The sequence below is a fragment of the Dermacentor variabilis genome, chromosome 4 (assembly GCF_050947875.1).
Source record: "Dermacentor variabilis isolate Ectoservices chromosome 4, ASM5094787v1, whole genome shotgun sequence".
Lineage (NCBI taxonomy): Eukaryota > Metazoa > Arthropoda > Arachnida > Ixodida > Ixodidae > Dermacentor > Dermacentor variabilis.
The window spans coordinates 6936063-6960000 of record NC_134571.1 but is presented as its reverse complement, the minus strand read 5'-3'; the positions used below and the strand labels follow the sequence as shown (position 1 = coordinate 6960000).

General features: G+C 48.1%; 1 protein-coding gene across 3 annotated transcripts in view; it reads right to left on the bottom strand.

Annotated features, from left to right (window-relative positions):
* The window catches only part of LOC142578614 (sushi, von Willebrand factor type A, EGF and pentraxin domain-containing protein 1-like), a 266473-nt gene that overhangs the window by 75226 nt on the left and 167309 nt on the right, over nt 1–23938 (bottom strand). For 2 of the 3 annotated variants that reach the window (XM_075688028.1, XM_075688030.1), the window contains 3 exons: nt 12482–12664; nt 7559–7741; nt 4691–4894 (listed from right to left, as the gene is read on the bottom strand). In XM_075688028.1, the coding sequence (XP_075544143.1) occupies nt 4691–4894; nt 7559–7741; nt 12482–12664 (570 nt within the window). The remainder of the gene's footprint in view (nt 1–4690; nt 4895–7558; nt 7742–12481; nt 12665–23938) is intronic. The other variant, XM_075688029.1, reaches the window with a different exon arrangement.

Here is a 23938-nt window from a genome sequence, read left to right as displayed (position 1 = left end):
CAAAGAGCCACTGCCAAGAACATATGTGGAGCACAGTGAAAATTGATAAATGCCCACTCAACATATGTGTCCTATACATAGCTACCAGCTCAGAACAACAAACATGGAATTAAAATATCTATGACTGCATCAAAAAAGATATAGAACAAACCTACAAGAATAAGCCATTCCTCTTTATAGGAGACTTCAACTGCCATATAACAGAGCTAGATGGCTACGAAAAAAATTCAGCTGGCCTACGCAAGCTGGTTGAAATTTGCAACCTACACATAGCCAACCTGGACCCTACCTGCAACGGAACATACACATCGTCGCGAAATTCAAGCAAATCTGTTATTGACTATGTTCTGTACAATGACGACACAACACAGCAACACATGCAGATGCCATCCATGCACACAGGTGAAGAGAAGTATAACAACTGTGGAAGCGACCATGATAGAATTACAATAAGCTTAAAAGTGGATTTAACCTCGAGAGAACGCTGCGACAAATCACACGGGAAAGTGAGAGAAGACGAGCGCTTTGAAGCATTTGCAAGAGATTTAGAGCTATCAGTAGAAGGACCACTGAATAATAAAGAATTCACAGAAAAGTATATATCAAAAGCTCATAAAACCATTGGAAAAACAACTGGAAACAAACGGTCTAGGATATCGCCATGGTTCGACAAGGAGCTGAAAACTGAGACACAGAAACGAAAGACACTCTCCAGACAGCACCGCCATATACCTGAAGAGAACACTACCTTAAAAGACGTCATCTGGGAAGAATACCTGAAGCAAAAAGAACGAGTCAAAACTATGGTCGCAAGGAAAATAGACAAAACATTTAGACAGCAAGAGGCACATGTAACAAAGCAGCGAAAACACTACAGCCAGAAGTTTTGGGCCTATATACGGACCCTGGAACCACTGGAGGACCTACACAATGATGTTGCCTTCCTAACAGGTGAAGGACGTCCTCTTAACATAAAAGAAGGCATAACAATACATAACACACCACTTTGAGACCATACAATCAAACTATGCGACACCACTGCACCAACCCACAAATAACACAATGAAACGTTACAATGCACCACCGCACAGTGAGACTATCCTGGGCGATCTCTATGGCAGAATTAAAACGACGCCTCGGAGACTTAAAGAACCAGAAAGCATCAGGCCTAGATGACATTCCAAATGAGTTTCTCAAGGCTCTCCAAGCAAAAGCAGGAGAAACACTATTCAACTGTTTCAATGACATCCTTCCGACACAAGATATACCTGAAGCCTGGAAAGAAACCCGAACACGGCTCATTCACAAAGGCAAAGGGAAAGCAGAAAATGACATCAATGCCATCGTTCAATACCGGTACTCAGCAACATTTTAGAGCTCTTCAGTACAATTCAATATCGTAGACTACAAAACTATTGCGAAAAAACAAACTACAGAGTGAATCACAAAATGGCTTCCATCCCAAAAGACGAACAAGTGATCACATTTTCACTCTCACCCAAATAATCGAGCTGAAGTACAAGGAAAGATTTCAACTCTATCTGGCCTTCCTAGATATAGCAAAAGCCTACGACTCTGTACCACATTCTAAATTATGGGAAAAGCTTGAAATCATGAAATTAGACAAGAAATTTATTGAGTTACTGAAGGTACTTTATAAGAAGCACAGCAGTATATGAAGTCCATGGTCTAAAATCTCGGAAAGTGAAACTAAAAGCCGGATTAAAGCAGGGATGTCCTCTATCACTGACCTTATTTAATATCTATATAAACAACCTTCTGAAAGCACTAAACGACGAAGGACCTGGAGTGAGTCTCTCCACAATAACAACAGACCACCGTGAGGTGTACACAAATATCTTATGGTTGGAATTCGCTGACGATATTGTGCTTCCGGCAGAGTAGGCAGCAGACCTACAGGGCCTCCTAGATATCTGCTCCCGAGTAGCGGCTGAGGACTACCTCAAGTTCAACGCAGAAAAATCGCAGTGGATGAGCTTAACATAAAAGCTGAAGGTTTGACATTAGCGCTAGAAGGAAATTCTATAACAAAGACAGCAACTTATAAGTATCTTGGAATTGAAATATCAGACAAGAAAGGCTACCTCGAAAAACAAACTGATTCGATAATAAAAAAAAATCGAACCGTCTAAAAGGTCGAGTGTAGCACCTATCCCGACACTTGTACAATCCTTATTCATTCGGTCGCACACTGTGGAAAACACTCGCAGTCCCAGCAACAACTGACACAGTAACATACTCGACACAGACAATAAAATGCCTAAACCAGCACCAGAACGAACTTGGACGATGGCTGCTGGGAGGAAATATCTTCACAGCCAATGCCGCAATAACAGGCGAAATTGGCTGGTCACAGTTTGAAATTCGAGAAGCAAGGTCAAAATTGCAATGCATGGGTAGGTTGAAATTTATACCCGAAGTCAATTACTGCCGCCGAATATACTTACACCTGCGGTATAAGGGCATAAAGACCCTCTGGATGCAACGACTCGCCTCTATCGAGACAAAATTCGGCCCAAACCCAAAGCTCCAAGAAACCAAAAGTAAAAGCGAATGGAGTAAAGAAGTGAACAAATGGATAGCACAGACAAGCACAGACATTTGGCGCACAGCGACTGCAAAGAAAAACAGTCTATCGTGCTATGCGAAACATAATCTGAAACCTGGCAGTAAACCATACTACAGGGGGACAGACCGAGCGCACTACTCTTCCAAGCTCGCACAGGATTTTTGGCCACTCATCAACGACGACATGAACTGTTCGACTCGGACCCTTCGTGACGATTGGGCAGTGCCCCCGAAGAAACAGTTTTCCCACGTGTTGCAGGTCTGCCCACGCCTGCATGATAAATCCTGAACACCGCCAAGTTTGACTGAACTCTTGGGCCTGTCCGGTCAAATCTATGAGTCACAAATCGATCGGATTCAGTCAACGAAGAACCTATTGCTGCGGTGGGAACAGCTCTGCAGACAAACCGAAAGCAGACCGGTCGGGTTAACGCCCAACACACCCCTTTGCCGACCGCACACACCGGCACAAAACCTCTTGGACACCGAAGCACAGACGACGACTGCGCAGAGTGCAGAGCGGAGCCACACAACACTTGGTGGGGCCGTCGCCAATCCTTCCTCAAGACCCGTGTGGAGCCCAGCCTGATCTACCCACGCGACGGTACCCAAAGCGTTGGCTGCAGGCTACGAGACGCCACCCATGCGCCGTCATGCCATTGAGTTGGCGACGGAAACCTGGCTTGGCTCGTCTTGGCACGGCGTTGTCTGAGGAACTGTGAACGAAGTGGGGGGGGGGGGTGCTCATAGATAGTTCTGCGAAAATGTGATGAAACTCTACAGTGCATCACCAACAACAACGAAAAAACAAAACAAAACGAAAGAAAAAGAGAGTGAACTGTGAGAGACAACAAAAAAATTATTTTCCTGCGGCACTTAAAATGCGTGCCCTCTGTTAAAAGGGATTAGGAACAAACTTACTTACTTTCTTTACTCGCTTACTTACTTACTACATGCCGATTTGGGTGAGCGCTCCGTGTTGTATACAAGGTATACGCTCGGCGGCAATTTCTGGTGCTTGTTTTCCGCGCTCTCTAGTAAGTATGACGCGGCGTCTTCTATAGGATGGAAATGTTTCTGTGAGGCGTACTGAAGTGATTTAAGTACGTTAAGTATGCGTGCAGTGTCAATCATTCGTTGGTAGAATGCTTGTGTGCACTAATGTCGCTGCGCGCAAACGCGTAGTCACGTGGTATTCTTTCTTTTTCAGATATCGCGCGCATTCATTGTAGCCCGTGAAAATTAAAACCACTGCAGCTATCATCACGGACAAAGTTTATTTGTACATTTCTTAATAGTCTCTACAACTTGTACATTCAAGATCTTGCGTTTATATCAAGTCTTTATAAGCTGGGGAATTATTTATCGTTAATTAATTACCTAAGCTTCAAGTAAAATACATTGAATTGCTAAAGAGGGCAGCTAACAATACCAAGTTGGTTTCATTCTCGTAACTCACACGTGGATTTTTTTTGTTTGGCCCAATTTAGCTGAACCGCCCTGTATAAAGATTCGCGCTGACGGAGAGAGCCGGCTTAAATTTGCCCGTGCATTTTCTCTGTTGGTATGTAGCCGAGCGAACATCCGTGTTCCACGCGAAGTGATGACCAGTAATAAACAAAGCTAGAGAACAAGCACATGCGCTAAATGTTGAATTAAATGAGTAGCCCGCTGGGTCTACCAGCAGGACTGTGGCCCTGCCATAGCGACATCGGCAAGTACATAGCGCGCGCTAAAATCTGTTCTGATCATGACCGCGGACACTGATGCACCTACTCGTTAAACATGTGTCAAGGCGCGTACTGAATTAAGCTCAGTACGCCCCTATATTGGTGCGCCGTGGGCTGAGCCACCGACTTGGTGCTAGATTTTCGTACACAATACCGCACGGACGCTGTTCTTGAACGATATGCATCGCGGTACGCGATAGCGAAGGATAGGGTACTGTGTATGCTCCCAGTAGTAGTCCTGGAATCTATGACGCGTCATCTTGCGCCAACGGAGCTAAGCTATTACGCCCGAACGTGGCCTCCAGGATCGCATTGGCGCGCTTCTACTCGGAGGCCATGATCGTGGACGGGCGTTCGGTATGGACACTCACCAGCGCATGCCATTTTGGAGAAGTCCTCGCCGCCACTGTTCCACCGGCCTCGGTCGTCGCAGTGCAGAAGGCGTGGACCTCGGAAGGCGAATCCCTTGCGGCACTTGGGGGCGAAAACATCACCGAATCGGTAGACCTTTGCCTGCCTGTAGTAGCCGACATCTTGCGTGTTTGGCACGAAGGGAGGCGGCGGGCATGAGACCGCTGCGCGGAGACAGAAAGCACACTGTCCACGGGCGCGCACCGCCGCAGGCCCTGTTATATATACTTCACCAAATTATCGTAGCAGCAGATGACTGCAGATTCTAGAACGGTCGCCACTGTTGTACGCATGCTGAGGCTTGCTTTCACGTTCAGAAATTTCTCATATTGGACAGAATAGCACGTAGTATACGAAGCGACACTACGGGGCTCTATTGCAAAGGGATGCAAAGGGATGTACAGAGAGATGAACAGCGAGATGAAGAACAGAGAGAACAGAGAGATGAAGATGGCATCGAGATAATTACTGAAACAGTAACTAGGCTGGCTTCAGAAGCCGCACTTGAAGTGGGAGGCAAGGCACCAAGGCAACCAGTAAGCAAGCTCTCCCAAAAAACAAAGGACCTAATAAAGAAACGACAAATAATGAAAGTGTCCAACTCAAGAGATAAGATAGAATTCGTGGAACTCTCAAAACTGGCCAACAAGGCGAAAATAAGTGATATTTCAAACTATAACGTGAGAAATACTGAAGAAGCCGTAAAAAATGGACGCAGCCTGAAATCAGTGAGAAAGAAACCAAGATATATGCACTGAAAGATAATCAGGGTAATACCATCAGCAATCTCGAAGATATAGTAAAAGAAGCGGAAGAATTCTATGCTGGCCTGTACAGTGCCCAGATCAGTCAGGATACCTCTACTAGACATAGTAATGAACATGATACAGAAACTCTTCCTATAACTAGCGATGAGGTCAGAAGGGCCTTGCAAGACATCAAACGGGGAAGAGCGGCAGGAGAAGATGGAATAACAGTCGATTTAATCAAAGATGGAGGAGACCTAATGCTAGGAAAACTGGCGGCTCTCTATACGTAGTGTCTATCGACCGCAAGGGTCCCAGAAAACTGGAAGAATACAAACATTATACTAATCCACAAAACGGGACACGTTAAAGAATTGAAAAATAATAGGCCGAATATCTTACTCCCCGTGTTAAATAAAATATTTACCAAAATAGTCTCCAATAGAATAAGGGCAACACTAGACTTTAGTCAACCAAGAGAACAGGCTGGCTTCAGGAAGGGATACCCTGCAATGGATGACATCTATGTCATTAATCAGGTTATCGAGAAATCCGCAGAGTACAATAAGCCTCTCTATATGGCTTTCATAGATTACGAAAATGCATTTGATTCAGTAGAGATACCAGCAGTCATAGAGGCATTACGTAATCAGTGAGTACAGAACGCTTACGTAAATACATTGGAAAATGTCTAGAGATGTTCCACAGCTACCTTAATTCTACACAAGAAAAGCAGGAAGACACCTATAAAGAAAGGGGTCAGACAAGGAGGCACAATCTCTCCAATGCTATCCACTGCATCCTTGGAAGAAGTATTCAAACTATTAAACTGGGAAAGCTTGGGAGTAGGGATCGACGGTGAATATTTCAGCAACCTTCGGTTTGCCGACGACATTGTTCTGTTCAGCAAGAATGCAGACGAGTTACAACAAATGATTGCGGACCTCAATAGAGGGAGTGTAAGAGTGGGCTTGAAGATTAATATGCAGAAGACAATGATAATCATGAATAGCCGTGCAAGGGAAGAAGAGTTTAGGATCGCGAGTCAGCCTCTAGAGTCTGTGAAGGAGTATGTTTACTTAGGTCAGTTAATTACAGGGAACCCTGATGATGAGAAGGAAATTCATAGAAGAATAAAACTGAGTTGGATCGCATACGGCAGACATTGTGAGCTTCTGAATAGAAGCGTACGATTATCAATGAAAAGGAAGGTGTATAATCAGTGCACTTGGCGGAGCTGACATATGGGGCACAGACCTGGAGACTAACAAAGAAGCTTGGGAACAAGTTAAGGACCGCGCAAAGAGCGATGGAACGAAGAATGCGAGGCATAGCCTTGAGAGACAGAAAGAGAGCGGTTTGGATCAGAGAGGAAACGGGTATAGCCGATATTCTAATTTACATTAAAAGAAAAAAAATGGCGCTAGGCAGGTCATGTAATGCGCAGGCTAGATAACCGTTGGACCATTAGAGCTACAGAATGGGTACCAAGAGAAGGGAAGCGCAGTAGAGGAAGGCCGAAGGCTAGGTGGTGCCATGAAATGAGGAAATTTGCGGGTGCTAGTTGGAATTGGTTGGCGCAGGACAGGGGTAATTGGAAATCGCAGCGAGAGGCCTTCGTCATGCAGTGGACATAAAATAGGCTGATGATGATGATAACGTGACAGCATTTGTACACAAATTGCGGCTGAAATTGCATATTGAGCTGTGTGCAGTGACCCTGATGCTGCTACATGCGTGACCAATCTTAATATTTTTCCTCCTGACCAGCAAATTATATTTGACATCCCGCAAAAGAAAAATTACTTGAATCCCTTTAAATCCCGAATGCCAAAAACACATTGCTAAGCAAAGGGGTAGGTATCTGTTATCTCTTGCATATATATCAGTCATTGTAGAAGAAGTGCATGCTTACACGTGCTCCGATAAACAGCGTAAGAATGTTTTGTGAATACGGGTTCCAATAATGCCTACTTTTGCCGCTAACGGTCAGGGACATAGGCAGAGGGGCATACCGGGAAACCCCTTCGAATTCACGGGGATGAAACGGCGTCAGCCGCCGACCCCGGTAAGGTTTCTTACGCTCGCAGCGCAGCTCCTCGCCGGACCACACTTTCCACTCGAGGCACGTCCTGGTGGCGCCGCCGCCGACGAGCTCGTACCCGCGGTTGCAGTGGAACGTGCAGCTGTCGTTCACATTCCATGGGCTGTCGCAGCCTTGAACATAGCCGTTGTCCAGGTCCTGCGGCTTCTCACATGTTTTCGCTGCAACGACGAGCCAGTTGGGTTACCCGCCACAGTGGCTGCTCATTACATGCAATCTAAGCTGATATAAAAAAAAAAATAAGCACTCAGCCAAATAAGTAATCTTCCCTGAAAACATAGTGGTAACCAGTGTTGACAACTCTTTTTGGAGCATGTTGCTAAAGAGAGACAAAGAAGACGATAAGTTTTCGCTGAATTCTCCCGCAATGTCGGTAAAGTTGTCGCTCGAACGGTCGAGTGATCTTTAACAGCGTAACCAGTTTGGAGCACTATAAAGTAAGCATACATGACGCAGCGCATCTACCGAAACATCTCACGTTTGTTCAGTGTCTGTGCAGTGAGGAATGAGCAGTAAATTTTCCAGCAGGGTGCACATAGCTTTAACTTTACTGTTATGTTTGCAAGACTACGGATGATGACAAATGAAATTATGTCTTTACATTTAAGCTGTAAGTTTCAAAATACCGCATGGCCGGCTAAAGGAACGCGGGTAAGCTGATTTTTTTAGCACAACGATGCAAGGTTAAGGTTAGCCCTGTAGCTATTATATATAGTGACGTTCACGGGAGAACTAAGTTTTCTGGCACGCGTTAGATCAAGTTGCTATAACAGCAAATGATAATGACGTGACAATTGTAGCGGTCAAGTGCTACGATGATGCCTCTTGCTCCAATTGACGGCTCCGTGTAATATTGATTTATACGAAAGCCGTGAGAAACGGAAGCTGTGCATATTGATGCCTACCTTTCTACAGTTGACGTGTAGTATTATTCATCTGTTGGGTTCTATGCCCCATTACAACGTTTATTACAAACGGTAACCATATCTACTGCTACGCCTGGTGACGTCCACCAACCGAACTTGTTTAGATAAAATGCAGCAACAGCAGAGCTAAGACCCGGTAGAATGAGCTTTGTAAAGAATGAAAGATAACGAACAAAAATATGAATTTCGTAAGCCCCATTCGAGGTCTTTCGGCTCACTTGACCACTGCAGATGGCATCCGTGAGCGCCATCTTTCATCTTTCCTCCCCGCATCACCGGAAGTAGCGTTCTAGACCTGTCGCTGTATAGCCAGTATACCTGTACCCCGTTATAATTATTCTTTACATCTCTCCTCCGTGAGGGCACAGCGCGGTTACTTTAGATCAATGAGTCCACGCGCTGTACAGCCAGTTTCTGTCGCCTACTCGCATCAGTTCAATAAGCAAGTGCGATGAAAAAGCAGTCTTTCAAGGAAGCTTCATGACTTCGAGATAACTTAAGCGCGTCGCCGAAATTGTTCAGTCAGTCGTTAAAGAATCTCGCTTGTAGCCAAATACAAAAACATTCTCACTAAACCGACCGACAGAAATGTAACAAAACAACTAATATGTTTTTACGCAAACGTACACGTACACACACACGCACGCGCGCACCACATTTAGTGCTGTCTCTTGCTTTCCGCTTCTGGTACATGCAAGTGCACCAAACATACACGTAAACTTTCGCAATGTAAGGGCCGCTGCGTCTGCCAGTAGTACGGTTGAAAAGCTTGGTCCTGATTGGCTTGGGGACAAGGCTTTCTCAAGACAAACTTATTGTCTAATTGGTTTCACTTCTACTTTGTATAAACTTTGCACATGATAGTATCAGAAAGAAAGAATGTCAGCGGCGCATAGTGTCCCCAATTGCTAGGACCAGTAACAGTAAGTGCGACATATTCTGAATCAAGACTTTGCTCTTTTGTACGCGAGGCGGACAGCTTAACCTACCAACCCGTTGTAAAATTGAAGAAATAAATAAACAATACTGTTGCAAAATATACGCAGACGTCAGCAACTGGGATAGGTCAAGTGTCTTCGTACGTGGCCAAATAATAAAAAGTAGTTGCCGGTGACCCCTGTTCGCTTATGTCAATGGCTTTGGCGCTGCTGAGCTCGAGGTCACTTGTTTGATTCCGGCCGCATTTTGATGCTGACGCAATGTGTGCCGTGCATTGGGCGCATGTTCAAGAACGCCAGCTGGTTAAATCCGGAGTCCCACATAACGGCGTGCGTCATAATCAGGTCGCGGTTACGGCATCTAAAACGACAGAATTCAATTCGTTGTTTGTTTATATCCTCGTTATCTGCGTGTCTTTCGCACCGGCATTCTTTTCCAGTCACACCCCAATTAATCAACCGGATGTACAGCTTGGCCCTCTGATTCTAAGCTCATTAGTAACCGGTGCTATATCGTTCATGGCGTTTACTCAGAAAGATGAAAGGATCTTTCGAAGAATACGAAAAGAATAAAATGGTGGCCAAGTATACTGGGTGTCCCACATAACTTGAGCCAAGAATGAAAAAATGAAAGGCGCTTCGGAAGCGAATTGAACCGAAGGCATACTATTTGCAGTAGCCTATAGTAACTCAGATAACTTTTTGTTTTCCCCATAACTCACTAATTAATTAAGTTTAGTTACCCAACCATTTAATTATTAGCTGAGGACCCCAAGTATGATACGCAGATTTGTAGAGCACCTTCACAAACCACCGAACGAGTTGTTTCCTTTGAGATACGTCTCACGTAGCCCTTTTTTTTTCGGGTCGCAAAGAAAGCCCGCGAAATATGGAAAAAGCCACGTGACGGAGCGCTTGCGTAGTGGTATTGTGCGGCTCTCGGGCGTGCGTTGGGTGAACAAGGTCAGCTGCATCATGACTGGCGACGAGGAAGCGGCAGGGCGTTCTTTATCTCATCGGCAGCGCTCGGACAGCAGCATGCCTTTCCGCTGTCATCCGACGGCAGCCGACCTTGTCCACCGAACGCACGCTTGAGGACAGCACGATACCACTGCGCAAGCGTTCCCTCACGTGGCATTTTTTATATTTCGCGGACTTTCTTTCCGACCCGGTAGAAAGGACTACGTGACACCTATCGTAAAGGAGACAACTCTATCGGTGGTTTCTGAAGGTGCTCTATAAATCTGGGCATCATACTTAGGGTCCTTAGCCAATAATTAAACAGTTGGGTAATCAAACCTAATTGATTAGTGAAGTTAAGGGGAGAACAAAAAAGCTATCTGAGTTACCATAGCTTACTGCGAATGGTATGCGTTCGGTTCAATTCGCTTCCGACGCGCCTTTCATATTTAAATTCTTGGCTCAAGTTGTGCGGGACATCCACTTCTCACACTAGCCGGGTCGCCGTAGTGCGTCGAATTGACAGATGCCACGAACTTCTTCACTTTTTTCTGCGCAGCCTCGGCGCGCAGGCTAAAAGCAGTGAAGCTTACATGCGCTTGTTCGATGCATTTCATCAGCATAAGTCCACGTTGCAAGATTGTGTCAAAAGAAATTGACACCTTCGTGCTGATGCCGTGGTTTCCAGACGTTTGGACCTGACTGTGCAAATATCGCTCCTAGATTTCTCAAGAAGGAGGGTACACATAGTAGGCTGTATGTCGGCATACATTGTTCTTTTTGCTTGCGGGAACGGTCGCGAAGAAATGAAGAACGACAACAGTGTAAATGTGGATGAAGTAATGCATAGAGGCCTTGTCCGTGTATTCAGACAACATCAAGCAGGTGGGCTGCTCAAGATAGTCGAGGTGTTTTCTAAAAAAATGCTGACTCTTGCTGCACATTGGTTCTGTATACTCGCTAGGCTTTCGTATTAGGAACCCGGCATGTCAAGTCGAATGTGCCGTTTATCGTCACATAACCGAAACAAATCCGCTTTGAACTTTGTCATTATTTGCCAGGGAGGTAACATGGGGGCACCTAGCGTTCTCCGCCCGGTGGGATATGTCGGCTGCCCTTAAAACAGCGCCTTCTGATTCTCGCAAACGCTTACGAATCAGTATTCAAAGAGCCCAACGATCAGTTCATCGGAAAGCTAAGAGAAGCGCATCCTGAGAGAAAAAAATAAATATAGATGTATTAGATTGCCATGAATCACCATATTTGATTGCGTGTTGCAATTTTTAGGCATAATAGTGTGCTTCTCCATCTTTGTTTATTTCTGTATTTTACCGCATGCAGGATTTTACCTCGTGGTGTGTATTTATATCTTGCGCATTTCTGCGAAGATTGCCCAAAAATCACGAAGATCCCCTGAAGGAGATGGAGCCTTCGAGTTGCACCACACTTATGGAGGCGGGCATTACTTGCGCGAGAGATCGAACTGCACGATTGACTCATTAGTAAAACTTACTAATTGGTTTGGGCTAAATAAATCAGGGCAGATTATGCACTTTACAAATTGTAGTTTGGGGAGTTCACAAGTCGGATCCGCTTGGAACGAATTCTCAGGATGACACAGCAGTTTGGAGACAATAATTACCGAACTTTGCGGAGAAATACGTTGGCGGTCCAGTAACTTTCGAGCTTCAGTGCATAAAACAGCGTTGTGCTAAAAAAACTAAGTGGAACGACAATGTTTTTTTACCTCAAGTTTAATGGCGCATATCTCGAAAATGGTGACATTTACGGAATTATTTCCAAATGGATATTCTTTGCAGTCTCGCCGGTTACAATTTGTAAAGTGCAATATGTGCTGTAAGGTAATCAGTTAAACTTAATCAGTGAACTCTAGTAATTTGTGGATTATGCAATTAGATTTCTCATGCAATCCAGCCCATGGACTTCAAACGGGGTATCTGCGACAGGCCATCTTAAAAAAAGTTTTTTTTTTGCCAGTCTTCGCAGAACTATACCCAGTATGCTTATTTGCAACCAATGGACATTAGCTCAGCCTTTGCGCTATGGGCGACCGCACCTTTGCACACGCTCGTCTCCCCGCTCCAGCTGCCGTCGGCTTCGCAGTAGCGAGTTGCGCTGTCGCCTCCTTCGGCCATCTCGTGTTGCGAGTCACACTGGAGCAGGCACTCGCCTTCGTACTTGGTGTCGCATGCCACAACCCGGCCGTGTTCCGGCGCTTGCAGCGGCGGGCACGTGATGGCTGAAGAAGAGCAAACGACTGGATCACATACAACCGTGCGGCTTGGATGGTGACGCGAATTGTCGGCGTATGACGAGGAGTGCTTTCTCGCCTACGCAGTCGCAACCTTACGAAGCCAACAAATAATGAGGGAAGCGTAGAGGACGGTACTTGCCGTCTTTTTTAATTGAAATGCAGAAATGGTAAATTAAAGCGAAACGAAAGTGGACGAAGAAACAAAGTGCCGCCGGTGGGAGCCAAACCCACAACCTTCGCATTATAATGTGAAGGTTGTGGGTTTGGCTTTCACCGGCGGAAAGTATTTTATTTGTTCACTTTCATTCGTTTTAATTTATCATTTCTACATTTCAATTTGAAAAGAAAACCACAAATACCTTCCCCTATGCTTGCCTTGGCGTCATTATCTGTTAGCTTCATAAGGTTATGACTAAAAAAAATTCGACGCTTAGCTCCACAAATATTACGGCTTCCAAAAAGGTTCTGGCCCTGTACACCGTGTAAAGAAGGTCACTTATAATTGTCTTCATTTCCATAAAAATGAAACCGTAAAAAACACTACGCGATCTAGATTCTTCCGATTCTCTCGCGATCAACACAAGCGCTATCCTTCTTGCTGAAAACCTTAAGCATCCCACGCCAAGCCCTCGCTTAAAAGCAAGCCCCCATGATCAGTTTTTTGTGTTGCGCATGACGAGCACAAACGAACCTTGGAAAACTAATGTATTTCCAGCAGTGCTCTGTACTCTCTAGAATGGACATATGAAGTGACTGGCGTCGGCTGATGTCAGTTCGCAGCGTTGGCCGCTGCGTCATGGTTCGTCCGGCACCAGTGTTTTGATTTCCAGGACGGGCCTGAACCACCACTCCGAATCGCACCATAAAGGCCGGCGAAGCAAGAGCAACGGGCCGCGCATAGCCGCTCTCGGGCGGCCCATTTGTGAGCGCCAAATATGCCTCGGTCCGCCAAGGCCTCGCCAGCGGCGCATGCGTTGCGCTTGCTTCTGTTGTCTTGGCTGCAGCCTGGCCTCGCGGTTCAGTCGGGCCGCGTGCCAATGCGCGTACGGCCCACCTCGTCCGAGTAGCGAAGGAAGGCGACGCGAAGTGTTGCGTGGGGCCATGCAAAACAGGCGTCGCGCGATGAGGCAACCAGGAGCAGCGCCTCTCGATGAGTTATCGTCGGTCCCTCAAAGGCACGGTCCACCCCGACTGCAGCAAAACAAGCCGCAAGATCCTCTCGCGCGCGCGCCGCTTTCGCAGTCGTTTCAGGGCCCGCCATGCCTCGTCCTGCCGAGAAGCGCTGTCCTGCGTAGACCGCGTTACTCATCTTGTGAAGCGCTGCTCGAAAGTGCGTCGCTGCGCTTATAATGACACCGACGGCCGGACGGAGATTCGAATGAAATGCACGCCTTGAGCGGCTCACTGAGACGCCGCATCTTCGGGCTCGCAAGCCAGTCACCAACGCTGCTTTCAGCTCGTAACTGAGGCAGCGACTGTTCGTTTGGAGAAGCGTTTTTTCGAGGCTGCAGTTAACCGACTTGACGTTGACGTGGAGTATAGAGGTGAAGAAACTGTCCTTGACTAGTTCTCGTGTGTTCATCACAACAGAACATTTTGGGTTCACATTCCTTAACAGCATTACGTGCTGCCTTGTCGGTTGTTAGAAATGTGGGACACAGAATTTCAATTCCAGTAAAACGAAGCTGCCCTCGCAGCACGCCCCGGTACGCCGCGCTTGTAAGTCGCATTTAATGAAGAACTCGATGGACAATTTTAATCAACTCTGAAGCGGGTACACAAACACGCACGCATGTACGCACACACGCTCGCAAATACAGGCCCATAAGCCAGCACGCACGCACGCACGCACGCACGCACGCAAGCACACACGCACGCACGCGCACACACACACACACACAAACAAACACACACACACACACACACACACACACACACACACACACACACACACACACACACACACACACACACACACACACACACACACACACACACACACACACACACACACACACACACACACACGCACACATGCGTGCGCGCAAATGTAAATACATGTACGCGTAAGCACGCTCGCACACAACACACGCATGTAAATACGCACATACACACCGCAAGCCAACACACACAGACATACACACACGCGCATGCACGCCCGTACGCACACGTGCACAATAGGCACATGTACACAACAAGAGAGTGCGTGTAAGCCGTTACAGGAAATGTTAGAGCCGTAGCGGCAATGCCTCAGAGACATCACCGATTCCTTGGGCAAAATACGGCGTGCGTTGCGTTCTGAACAAGACCCGAATTACAGAGACAGTTAATGGTGCTTAGCATTCGATATCATTCAGGATAAATCCAACTACGAAATTCTGTATACACATCATGGTAAGCTACGCCACAGAAACAGTCATACGTAACTTGCAAGGTGCGACGTAGACAATGTTCATCTCGGAATAGGAAGACGTAACACCCAAATTTTATTGACATAGGAACCGGTGAAAGAGTAGAATGCCTTGTCCTGCATAGTAAAAAAAGAAAAGGAGCTATTGTAAGGACATTAAATGTACTTCATCGTTATCATTTGTATATACAGCCATCATTATTCCTGTTCTTCGTGTGGGAGCCTGGGACGTGCGTGCACAATAAACGGGTCTGCTAGCGCTGCTTGTCCCGGTCGTCTTTAAAGGTGGTCGAGGCGCGTCAAGATCCCGACGCTCCTGCGTTCTTCTCCACGTTCCGGCGGCTCCGGCGGCCGCCTGCGCCACACCTATGGAAACGTCGGCCGCTGGCACAGCGCAATGTCAGGTTCTTGGGAGGATATCGTGCACGCAAGGGCAACCTTGGTGCGAATATTCTACAAAGCCGTTTTCAGACGGAATGCGACCTCTTTTCAGTGGACCCGCACAAGATTGAATAAGCTATATTTACAGCACATGCAGGAACACTCAGAATAAAACGTCGTTATAGCTGGCAAGAATCAACAAGCAGGGTGCGATCACAGCTACAGAGCTGCTCTGCACGTTTCACTACTTCGCCCATTAACGACGCGGTAAGACAGAGTCACAATGATCGTATAAACGGGGGTTCACCGAGAAAAATTGCCTCGGCCCAGATGTCGGGGCCGTCGCTGAGGATGCGGTCGTGGATGAAGCGTCGGGTTCCTTGTCGACGCTGGCCTCAACGCGACGCTTCGTAGTCGCGACCAGCACGGTCGATGAACGGGTCCCAGCTGCGATCTCCGGGAGACATCAGTATGGCCGGGTGCTGGATCGGCACTTAGGAATGGTTGGCGCACGGGTCGTAGCCGCGATCTTTGGGATGTGTTGGTAAGGTCGGGGCGCAGGAGTAGCGCCCAGCAACGGTCAGCGGGGCCCAGGTCGTGCGGAAGGCCCGAGTCCTCTCGCGTGACCGGTCAGTCGGCTCCATCCACCAGGCAGAGCTCGACCGTGGACCGTCGTCCGTGAACATCACCGGAACAGTCCGATCCCTTGGAATGGCAGGGCCGGCTCCTGGTTCTGCTTAGGCACGCTTCTCCTTTTTCCCGCTCCACGAACCGGCACCGCCTCCTTGTCGCCAGTCTTCCGGGCCCCCGCAGCGCACCCTCTCACGCCTCGTGCCTGCCGCTTCTCTTTTTTCCTTCTCCCTCTTCAGCTTTCCGCCACCTGTCTGCTATTCTCTTTTTCCGGGCTTTTGCTTGTATCTCCCAGGGATTGTGTTGCAATCGTCGATGCAGCGTCTCAACACAAGTCCGACATCGCGCGCTTCATATCACACGCTATCACGACCCCTAACGCAGCCACACCCACGACATCGGCTGCACTGACATCGTGCACCATTACCGGCCCTCAACGCGATCCAGCAGTCTTTATAGGTCTTCGCGGGGACGACGTCGACAAATGGCTTGACAATTACAACCGCGAGAGTTCAGCCAATGGGTGGACCGACACACAGAAGTTGACTAACGTCGTGCCCTATCTGACCGGCGCTGCGAAGACGTGGTATTTTAACCACGAAACTGCCATCGCAGACTGGTCAGCTTTTACCACCAGCCTACGGAAAATCTTCGCGTCTTCAGCTGGTCGTGCAGAAGTCGCCAAACAGAAGCTCGCTGCGCGTGTCCAATTTCCACATGAGTCATATACTTCGTACAACGAAGACGTCCTGTCTCTCTGCCGCAGCACCAACATAGGAATGACGGAAGCAGAACGCATTCCCCACATTCTCAAAGACATTGGTTCCGTCGCATTCAACGCCTTAGCTGTTCACAATCCTACCCCAGTTTCAGAAATTACATCGATGTGCAGCGCTTGGACGAGCTTCATTCCCTCCGTCTTCACCATGACAGCGACCTTTACCTGCCAGAAGAACTTCACTTTGGCCTAGTTGGTATTTGCTGCATATCTATTGACCGCAAATAAGACGGGGACAGAGGGAGAGCACACATAAACAGCACGGGCGGTAACTTTCAACTGTTTTATTCACAGTAGCCCGTGGGCATATATAGGCAAATAGAACATGCGCAGATCGCAGCAAACAAGAATACACATCAGCTTAGCGTGGCAACCAATAATCAAAAAAATCTTTTTCCGATTGAAACAACCTAATGAAGGTATCGCTAACAAAAAAGAAAAAAAAAGAAAGGCCAAGACTGTGTTAGCGATACCTCCATTAGGTTGTTTCATTCGGAAATAGCTTTTTTTTATTGTTGGTTGCTACGCTAAGCTGATGTGTATTCTTGTTTGCTGCGATCTGCGCATGTTCTATTTGCCTATATGTGCCCACGGGCTGCTCTGAATAAAACAGTTGAAAGTTACCGCCCGTGCTGTTTATGTGTTCTCTCCCTCTGTCACCGTCTTATTTGCGGTCAATATGATATGCTTTACCTGCCACATCATTCTAACCTACGTGCTCTTATCCGCACTATTATTCGCGAAGAACTTCAGGAGCAGCAACAGAGGAGATCCACTCTTGCTTCTGCCCATTCCCCAACGTTCGAATTGCGCAACATTGTGAAGCAGGAGCTGGCACCCATGAGGATCGCGACAACGTTTGTTGCAACAGCAGCGTTCCAGAGGCCCACATACGCGGATGCCGTGCCTTCGTATCCTCAGTGGCGTCCAACTCGTCCGACTTGCTTTTACTGCGGTAAACGGGGCCCATATCGCGTTACTGTAGCCGCCGCCAGCTGGATGAAAGCCGAAGCTATGCCGATTTCGAACGATACGGGATCCGAAGACCCGATTCTTACGACCCAAGTCTGTCTACTTTCCCGCAGCGTCGTTCTCCATCTCCTGAGGCGACTCTACATCTACCTGAGGGCTCCCGTTCGGCCCGACGACGTTCTCCTTCGCCCTACCGCCGCTCTGCATCACCACTTCGCCCTATCTTCCGCCTTGCTGACCAACGCTTGGAAAGCTAAGGACTGCAGTCTTTGGAGGAATAACCGCTCCCTGTCGAACGCTGCAAATACCTTCCTGTCGCCCGGTGAATATGCTGTTTGCAACTCTCTAATGTATTCCTGTGCAAGCTCTCGTCGATACCGGTGCCACTGTTTCCGTTCTGCATAGTTATTTGTGCTTACGCCTTCGTAAAGTCTAAACGCCTTGTCTTAGACCTGTATTGCGAGGCGCGAATAACATCCTAATTCACCCCGACGGACAATGTATGGCTCGTGTTTTGATCGACGGCACTTATCACAACATTGAGATGATTGTGCTACCCACGTGCATCCATGAACTTTTTGTCGGTTAGAACTTCCTGCATTCTGCCTGCGCTGTTACGTGTATATCACGTAGGGAGAGCGTCGTCCACATCACAGATACAGTGGATGCACCTATTTTGGTGTCGTCACCCTCCGCCTTTACCTTCGCTGTCTCTGCAGACTATGTCCTGCGCTCTGGTCGCGAACAAATTGTAGCTGTCACATCCAGCCAGGTAAGCGATGGAGGCGCATTAATTACCCTTTCTTCAGGCTGCACTTTACGAGGAATTCTCGGCGCCCCTTGTCTCGTCCGGTTTTCCTGTGGCTGAGCTGTTCTGTTGGCCTGCATCGCAACCTCAGACCCTGTGCTGTTGACAAAAGGGATGACCGTGGCAACTTTCACTTACTCTCCACTGATCTCTGTCGCAGCGCTCTCCCCTTCTTCGTCGCCAGTATCGGCCTCAGGTTTGGATTCTTGTTTTTTCTGACCCATAACCAGTGGCGTAGCAACAGGGGGGGCCGGGGGGCCGTGGGCCCCGGGTGCAATGGGCCAGTGAGGGGGGGGGGGTGTCAGATACGTCTGAAGACACCGCTCTTTCCGCCGGCTACTTCCGGGGAGGGGGGTGACAGAAGACCTATGGGCCCCGGGTGCCAGACGACCTAGCTACGCCACTGCCCATAACTGATTCTGACCAAACCACTGCCCAGTCAGACGCTTTACTCGCCCTTCTGGCTAAGCACAAATCCTGCTTTGATAGCTGTGCCAGTGCACTGGGCCATACTTCTGTGGCTGCACACCGCATGGAAACCCATATCGCATTTTGCAGCAGAAACGGAAGGTCATTGAAGAACAAATTGGTGATATGTTAGCACGAAAGATTACACGACCTTCATTAAGTTTCCGAAATCCGGTCGCTCTGATGAAAAAAAAAGATGGTTCCGTTCGCTTTTGCATTGATTATCGAGCGCTTAATAAGAAAACACCCAAGGATGTGTATTCTATGCCTCGAAGTGGCAATGCTTTAGACACACTACAAGGATAATCTCGGGTCATTTGGGTATTCATTGCAGGGATTGTACCTGCAAACCGATGTTTGAAAGTACTTTCATTCTGCATAGGGCTCATAGCAGGATGACAAGGGAGATCTTGGAGGCCTACGAAATTGCGAAGTTAGAGGAAAGCTGCTTGATCAAGGCATCAGCGTCGCTGTCTGAAAAGAAAATCCGATTCCTCGGTTTATCTTTGTAGCCATTGCAGTATATGTTTGCACCAAGCCTTGCATACGTGTACGGTTCATCGACATGTACCACTGAATGTTGTTTTTTTTTGCTGTCACGTTTATTTCCGCTCGTACGGTATATATTTATCGATGCGTGCGAAAATAAAATCTATAGTTGAAAGTGGAGCACTGTCTCTGCGTATCTGTTTCTTTCTACGTCCTCGTTCAGTCGCGTTTATACACTCTATCATAGATTCTAACCAACTAGCCCACCAACGTGTTTGAACCAAGTCCTTGCCAAAGTCATCTACGACTTACTTCGATCATGTGTTGCTAAACACAAGCTTACTAAGCTTACCATCCTCAAACTAACGGTCTTACCCAACGTCTGAACCACACATTAACTGACATTCTAGAAACGTATGTTTCTTTCGATCATCGCGACTGGGACACTGCTCTACCATTTGTAACATTCGCTCACAATTCCTCGCGCCATGACACAGCTGGCTACTGACCCTTCTATCTCCTAGTCGGCCGTGAGCCGACGTTGCCTTTCGAGACTCTCCTTTCGACCACACTCGATTCGCCGACAGAGTACACGCGTGATGTCAGCCACAGCGACACAAGCACGCCAGATTGCCCGCATTCGTCTTTCTCCTTCACAGACACGCCGCCATAAGTGCCGTTACGACCTGCGCCATCACGACGTGGAATGCGAACCAGGTGCTCTTGCTCTAGTTTGGCCTCCAACTTGGCGTGTTGGTCTTTCGCGATACTCCTCTCGCGATACCACGGCGCTTGCGGCCTCCTCCACCCGGTGACCCCTGCCACATATGAAGTGTCTCCACTGGACGCCACGGCGCCTTCACCTCTCTCTAACGTCATTCCCGTCAGCCGCCTCAAACCGTACCATTCCTGGACCATTGAGCTGCACCAATAAGGTGCTTTTTTCGCCGGGTTTGATGGCACAGCCGGTAATGTAGGAAGAAAAGGACATTGATGGTTGCCTTGGAGACGACGATTTTGAGTTTTTCGCTGTACTACGAGTGTTGGCTCCGCCATTAAAAGCCATCTTTGAATAGACGTACGCTTCTTCCTCCCGTAACTTATAATAAATAAATAAATAAATAAATAAATAAATAGACGTTGTATATGATGTTACGGGAGAAAGAAGCGTGCGTCTATTCACAGATGACTTTTGATGGTGGAGCCAAAATACGTAGAACAGCGATGGATGGATGGATGGATGGATGGGTGTATGGATGGATGAATAATTTTATTGAGGTCCCTCGGTGCACGCGATTAGCGCGCAGCGGGTCGCTCCCATGTCGGGATATAAAGGTCATGCCCCACTGTCGCGTCGCAGGCCCGATGGACAGCCCAGAGCTATGCGTCAAGGTTTTGAGCTGCGTAGAGCTCGGTCCCACTCTTCCTTGGTGGTCCTGGCCCCCGGTGCCAGGGGGCGACCCCAGAGCATGTGAGCAAAGCTAGCTATATCTTTACAAAAGCGACACGTAGTGTGAGGGTGCGCGTCCGGAAAGATGTAGTGCAGGAAGGCCGGGCATGGGTAGGTGTCCGTCTGAAGCCGCTTTGTACGGTAGCGGCATGGTTCTCTTGATTAAGTTATAGTGTTGGGTGAGATCGTTGCAAGTGACGAGGGGTCGTGCTCGCTCACCCATCCTGCCGAGAGGAAGTCCGGGCTCGCGTTGAGGTTAGGGAGCGGCCCCTCCAATGGTCCCATGTACGCCGGGAACCCATTGATGTAGTGTGGGGTGAGGTGTTGAGTACCAAGTATTCTGCCGACGGTCGGGGATACGCTCCCTCTTCCGAAGGACAGAATTGCCCTCTTGGAATCACAGTATACCAAGCTTTTACCGTCTTCTGGGAGTCCAAAGCTGATGGCCGCCTGCTCGGCCACCTCAGGACTATCAGTGCGGGCCGTGCACGCGTTGATGACCGTGCCATCTTTGTTGAACACCGCTGCTACAGAGGTTCGTCTGCCAGGATATTTGGCTACGTCCGTAAATCAGCATGGTTTCCCGGAGGCGACTGCCTGTCCGAGGAGTGCTTTTGCTCGAGCAAGTCTTCTGCCGATTTTGTGATCGGGGTTCATATTCCAGGGCAGGGGGGCTGCCCTGATCTTTTTTCTCAGGTCGGGTGTTAGCGTGTGGCTGCTACACTCGATCTCCCGAGGCGCGTCGCCGTTTTCTCGTAGGATCAATCTGCCCGCAACTGTGCCGGACAGCCTGGTGATCTGTGCCCGTTCCTGGGCCTCCGCCATCTCGCTCAGCGTGTTGAACATGCCTAATCCGTTCAGTGCCTCCGTCCTCGTGTGCATGGGTAGACCCATGGCTCTCTTGGCGACCTTACGCAGGAGCGTTTCCAGCTTGTCTCTCTCCATATTCGACCAATTGTGCACGGCCTTGATGTACACGAAGTGACTTATTACGAAGGCCTGTCCCAGTCGAGGGAAAACATCGGGAAGGCGGGAGATGGAAATTCAAGACGATGAGGAAAACGAGAATAAGGTGAAAGCAGGAGCCAACGTTTCCACAAGTGGACCTGTCTTCTTCAAAGCGGCATATGCATTCCTCGCCACAGTATGTATAGGTGGGGTTCTTCTAAAGGAGAGAGGGCGTAAGGCGGGTGGGTGCGGCAACGACGGAAGGTGTGTTAGCCTGTCGAATTCAGAAGAAAGGAGTGCTGTGCACAAGGCCAGGGACATGACAGTCTGTCAATCAAGTGTCAACGCCCATGTGTCAGCCGGCGTGTCAACGGCGTGCACAACAACCCTCTATTACCTGTTTCACTGGTGGTCGTAGGCTATCGTGCATCTGAGAGAGACCATAGAAGGAGCGGCAGAAACTGGTGTCCGTAAAAAAAAAAAGAAGTACTGAAATGGTATAAAAAAAATAAAGGGGCAAAAAACGGAAAGAAGAAGGACAAAATAGAAAAAAAGGGGAAAAACGAAAGAATGCTAAGAAACCAAACTAAGTGTTGTTGCCTTTAGCTTGATAGTTAGCATAGCAAATAGATTCTAAAGCTCCCTTTGAAACGTTTATGGCTATTGGTTGCAGTGTCTTCAACTTATGGATAATGTATGATTATGCCTATTTTCTCGAAAGAAACTGCACAGAATCCACTTGTCGAAACGTTGGCTCCTGTTTTCACCTTGTTCTGGTTTTACTCATTCTCCCAGTCTAAGCAGGTTGTCCTCCTTGAGCCCGTGATGCCGGCTGGCCACTCGTCTCAGTAGGTGTGTGGCGTTCTCGGCCTTCGCGGTGACCTTAGCGACTGTGATGGTGTCCGAGCCATTCGCCTCTATTGTCATGCCCAACACCTTGATGTGACCGAACATCGGAATCATGTTGCCTTCAGCAGTGTACAGGCGGACGCATGGGCCGGCGCCTCTGTCCCATCCCTTCTGTTTGGGCCCTCGTCTCTTGGGTCTATATAGCAGCAACTCAGACTTTCTCGGCGAGGTAGAACAGCAAAAAACGCAAAATCTTCTTCGTCGTCTCCAAGGCCGTCATCAAAGTCCTCTTCTTCCGATTGTAGCGTTCTTTATACACGCAACTAAAGAAAACACATAGCTTAATACCGATGCATGCGTTCAGCTATTTTACCCGCCGTGGTTACTCAGTGGCTATGATGTTGGGCTGCTGAGCATGAGGTCGCGGTATCGAATCCCGGCCACGACGGCCGCATTTCGATGGGGGCGAAATGCCAGAACACCCGTGTACTTAGATTTAGGTGGAGGTTAAAGAACCCCAGGTGGTCGAAATTTCCGGAGTCCTCCACTACGGCGTGTCTCATAATCAGAAAGCGGTTTTGGCACGTGAAACCCCATAATTAAAATTATTCAGCCATTTTATTCTAACCAAGCTGCCCTCATCGTCTTCCTCTTTCTTCGTCTCCTTGGTTCTTCCTCTTCTTTCGTGGCCTAAATGCAGCACGCTTCACCTACCCTGGCTTTGTTCACACCTCCTGGTGTGGTACTTGAATACACTTCCGATGGAGGCGCACTCTTCTTCACCAGAGGGTCCCAGATACCATATTGTCTTCAATGTGCCGTGCTGTGATGCAGTCTTTACCACAGGAAAGGGTCCATGAAATTTCACGTTTGAAGTCCCAACACTTTTTCTTATTAGGACCTTGTGATCAACCTCTATGTGCGTTGTTTCTTTGTTGCATCTTCTGTCACAGTTTCTCTTCATGCGTTATTTGTAGATATCCCTCTCCTGCGCGCTTTTCGTTGTTTCGGTAAGTTGAAGCTTGCCCAAGATGCCCATCTGGAGGAAGTGTCGGCGTGACTCCTGAGGCGGCACC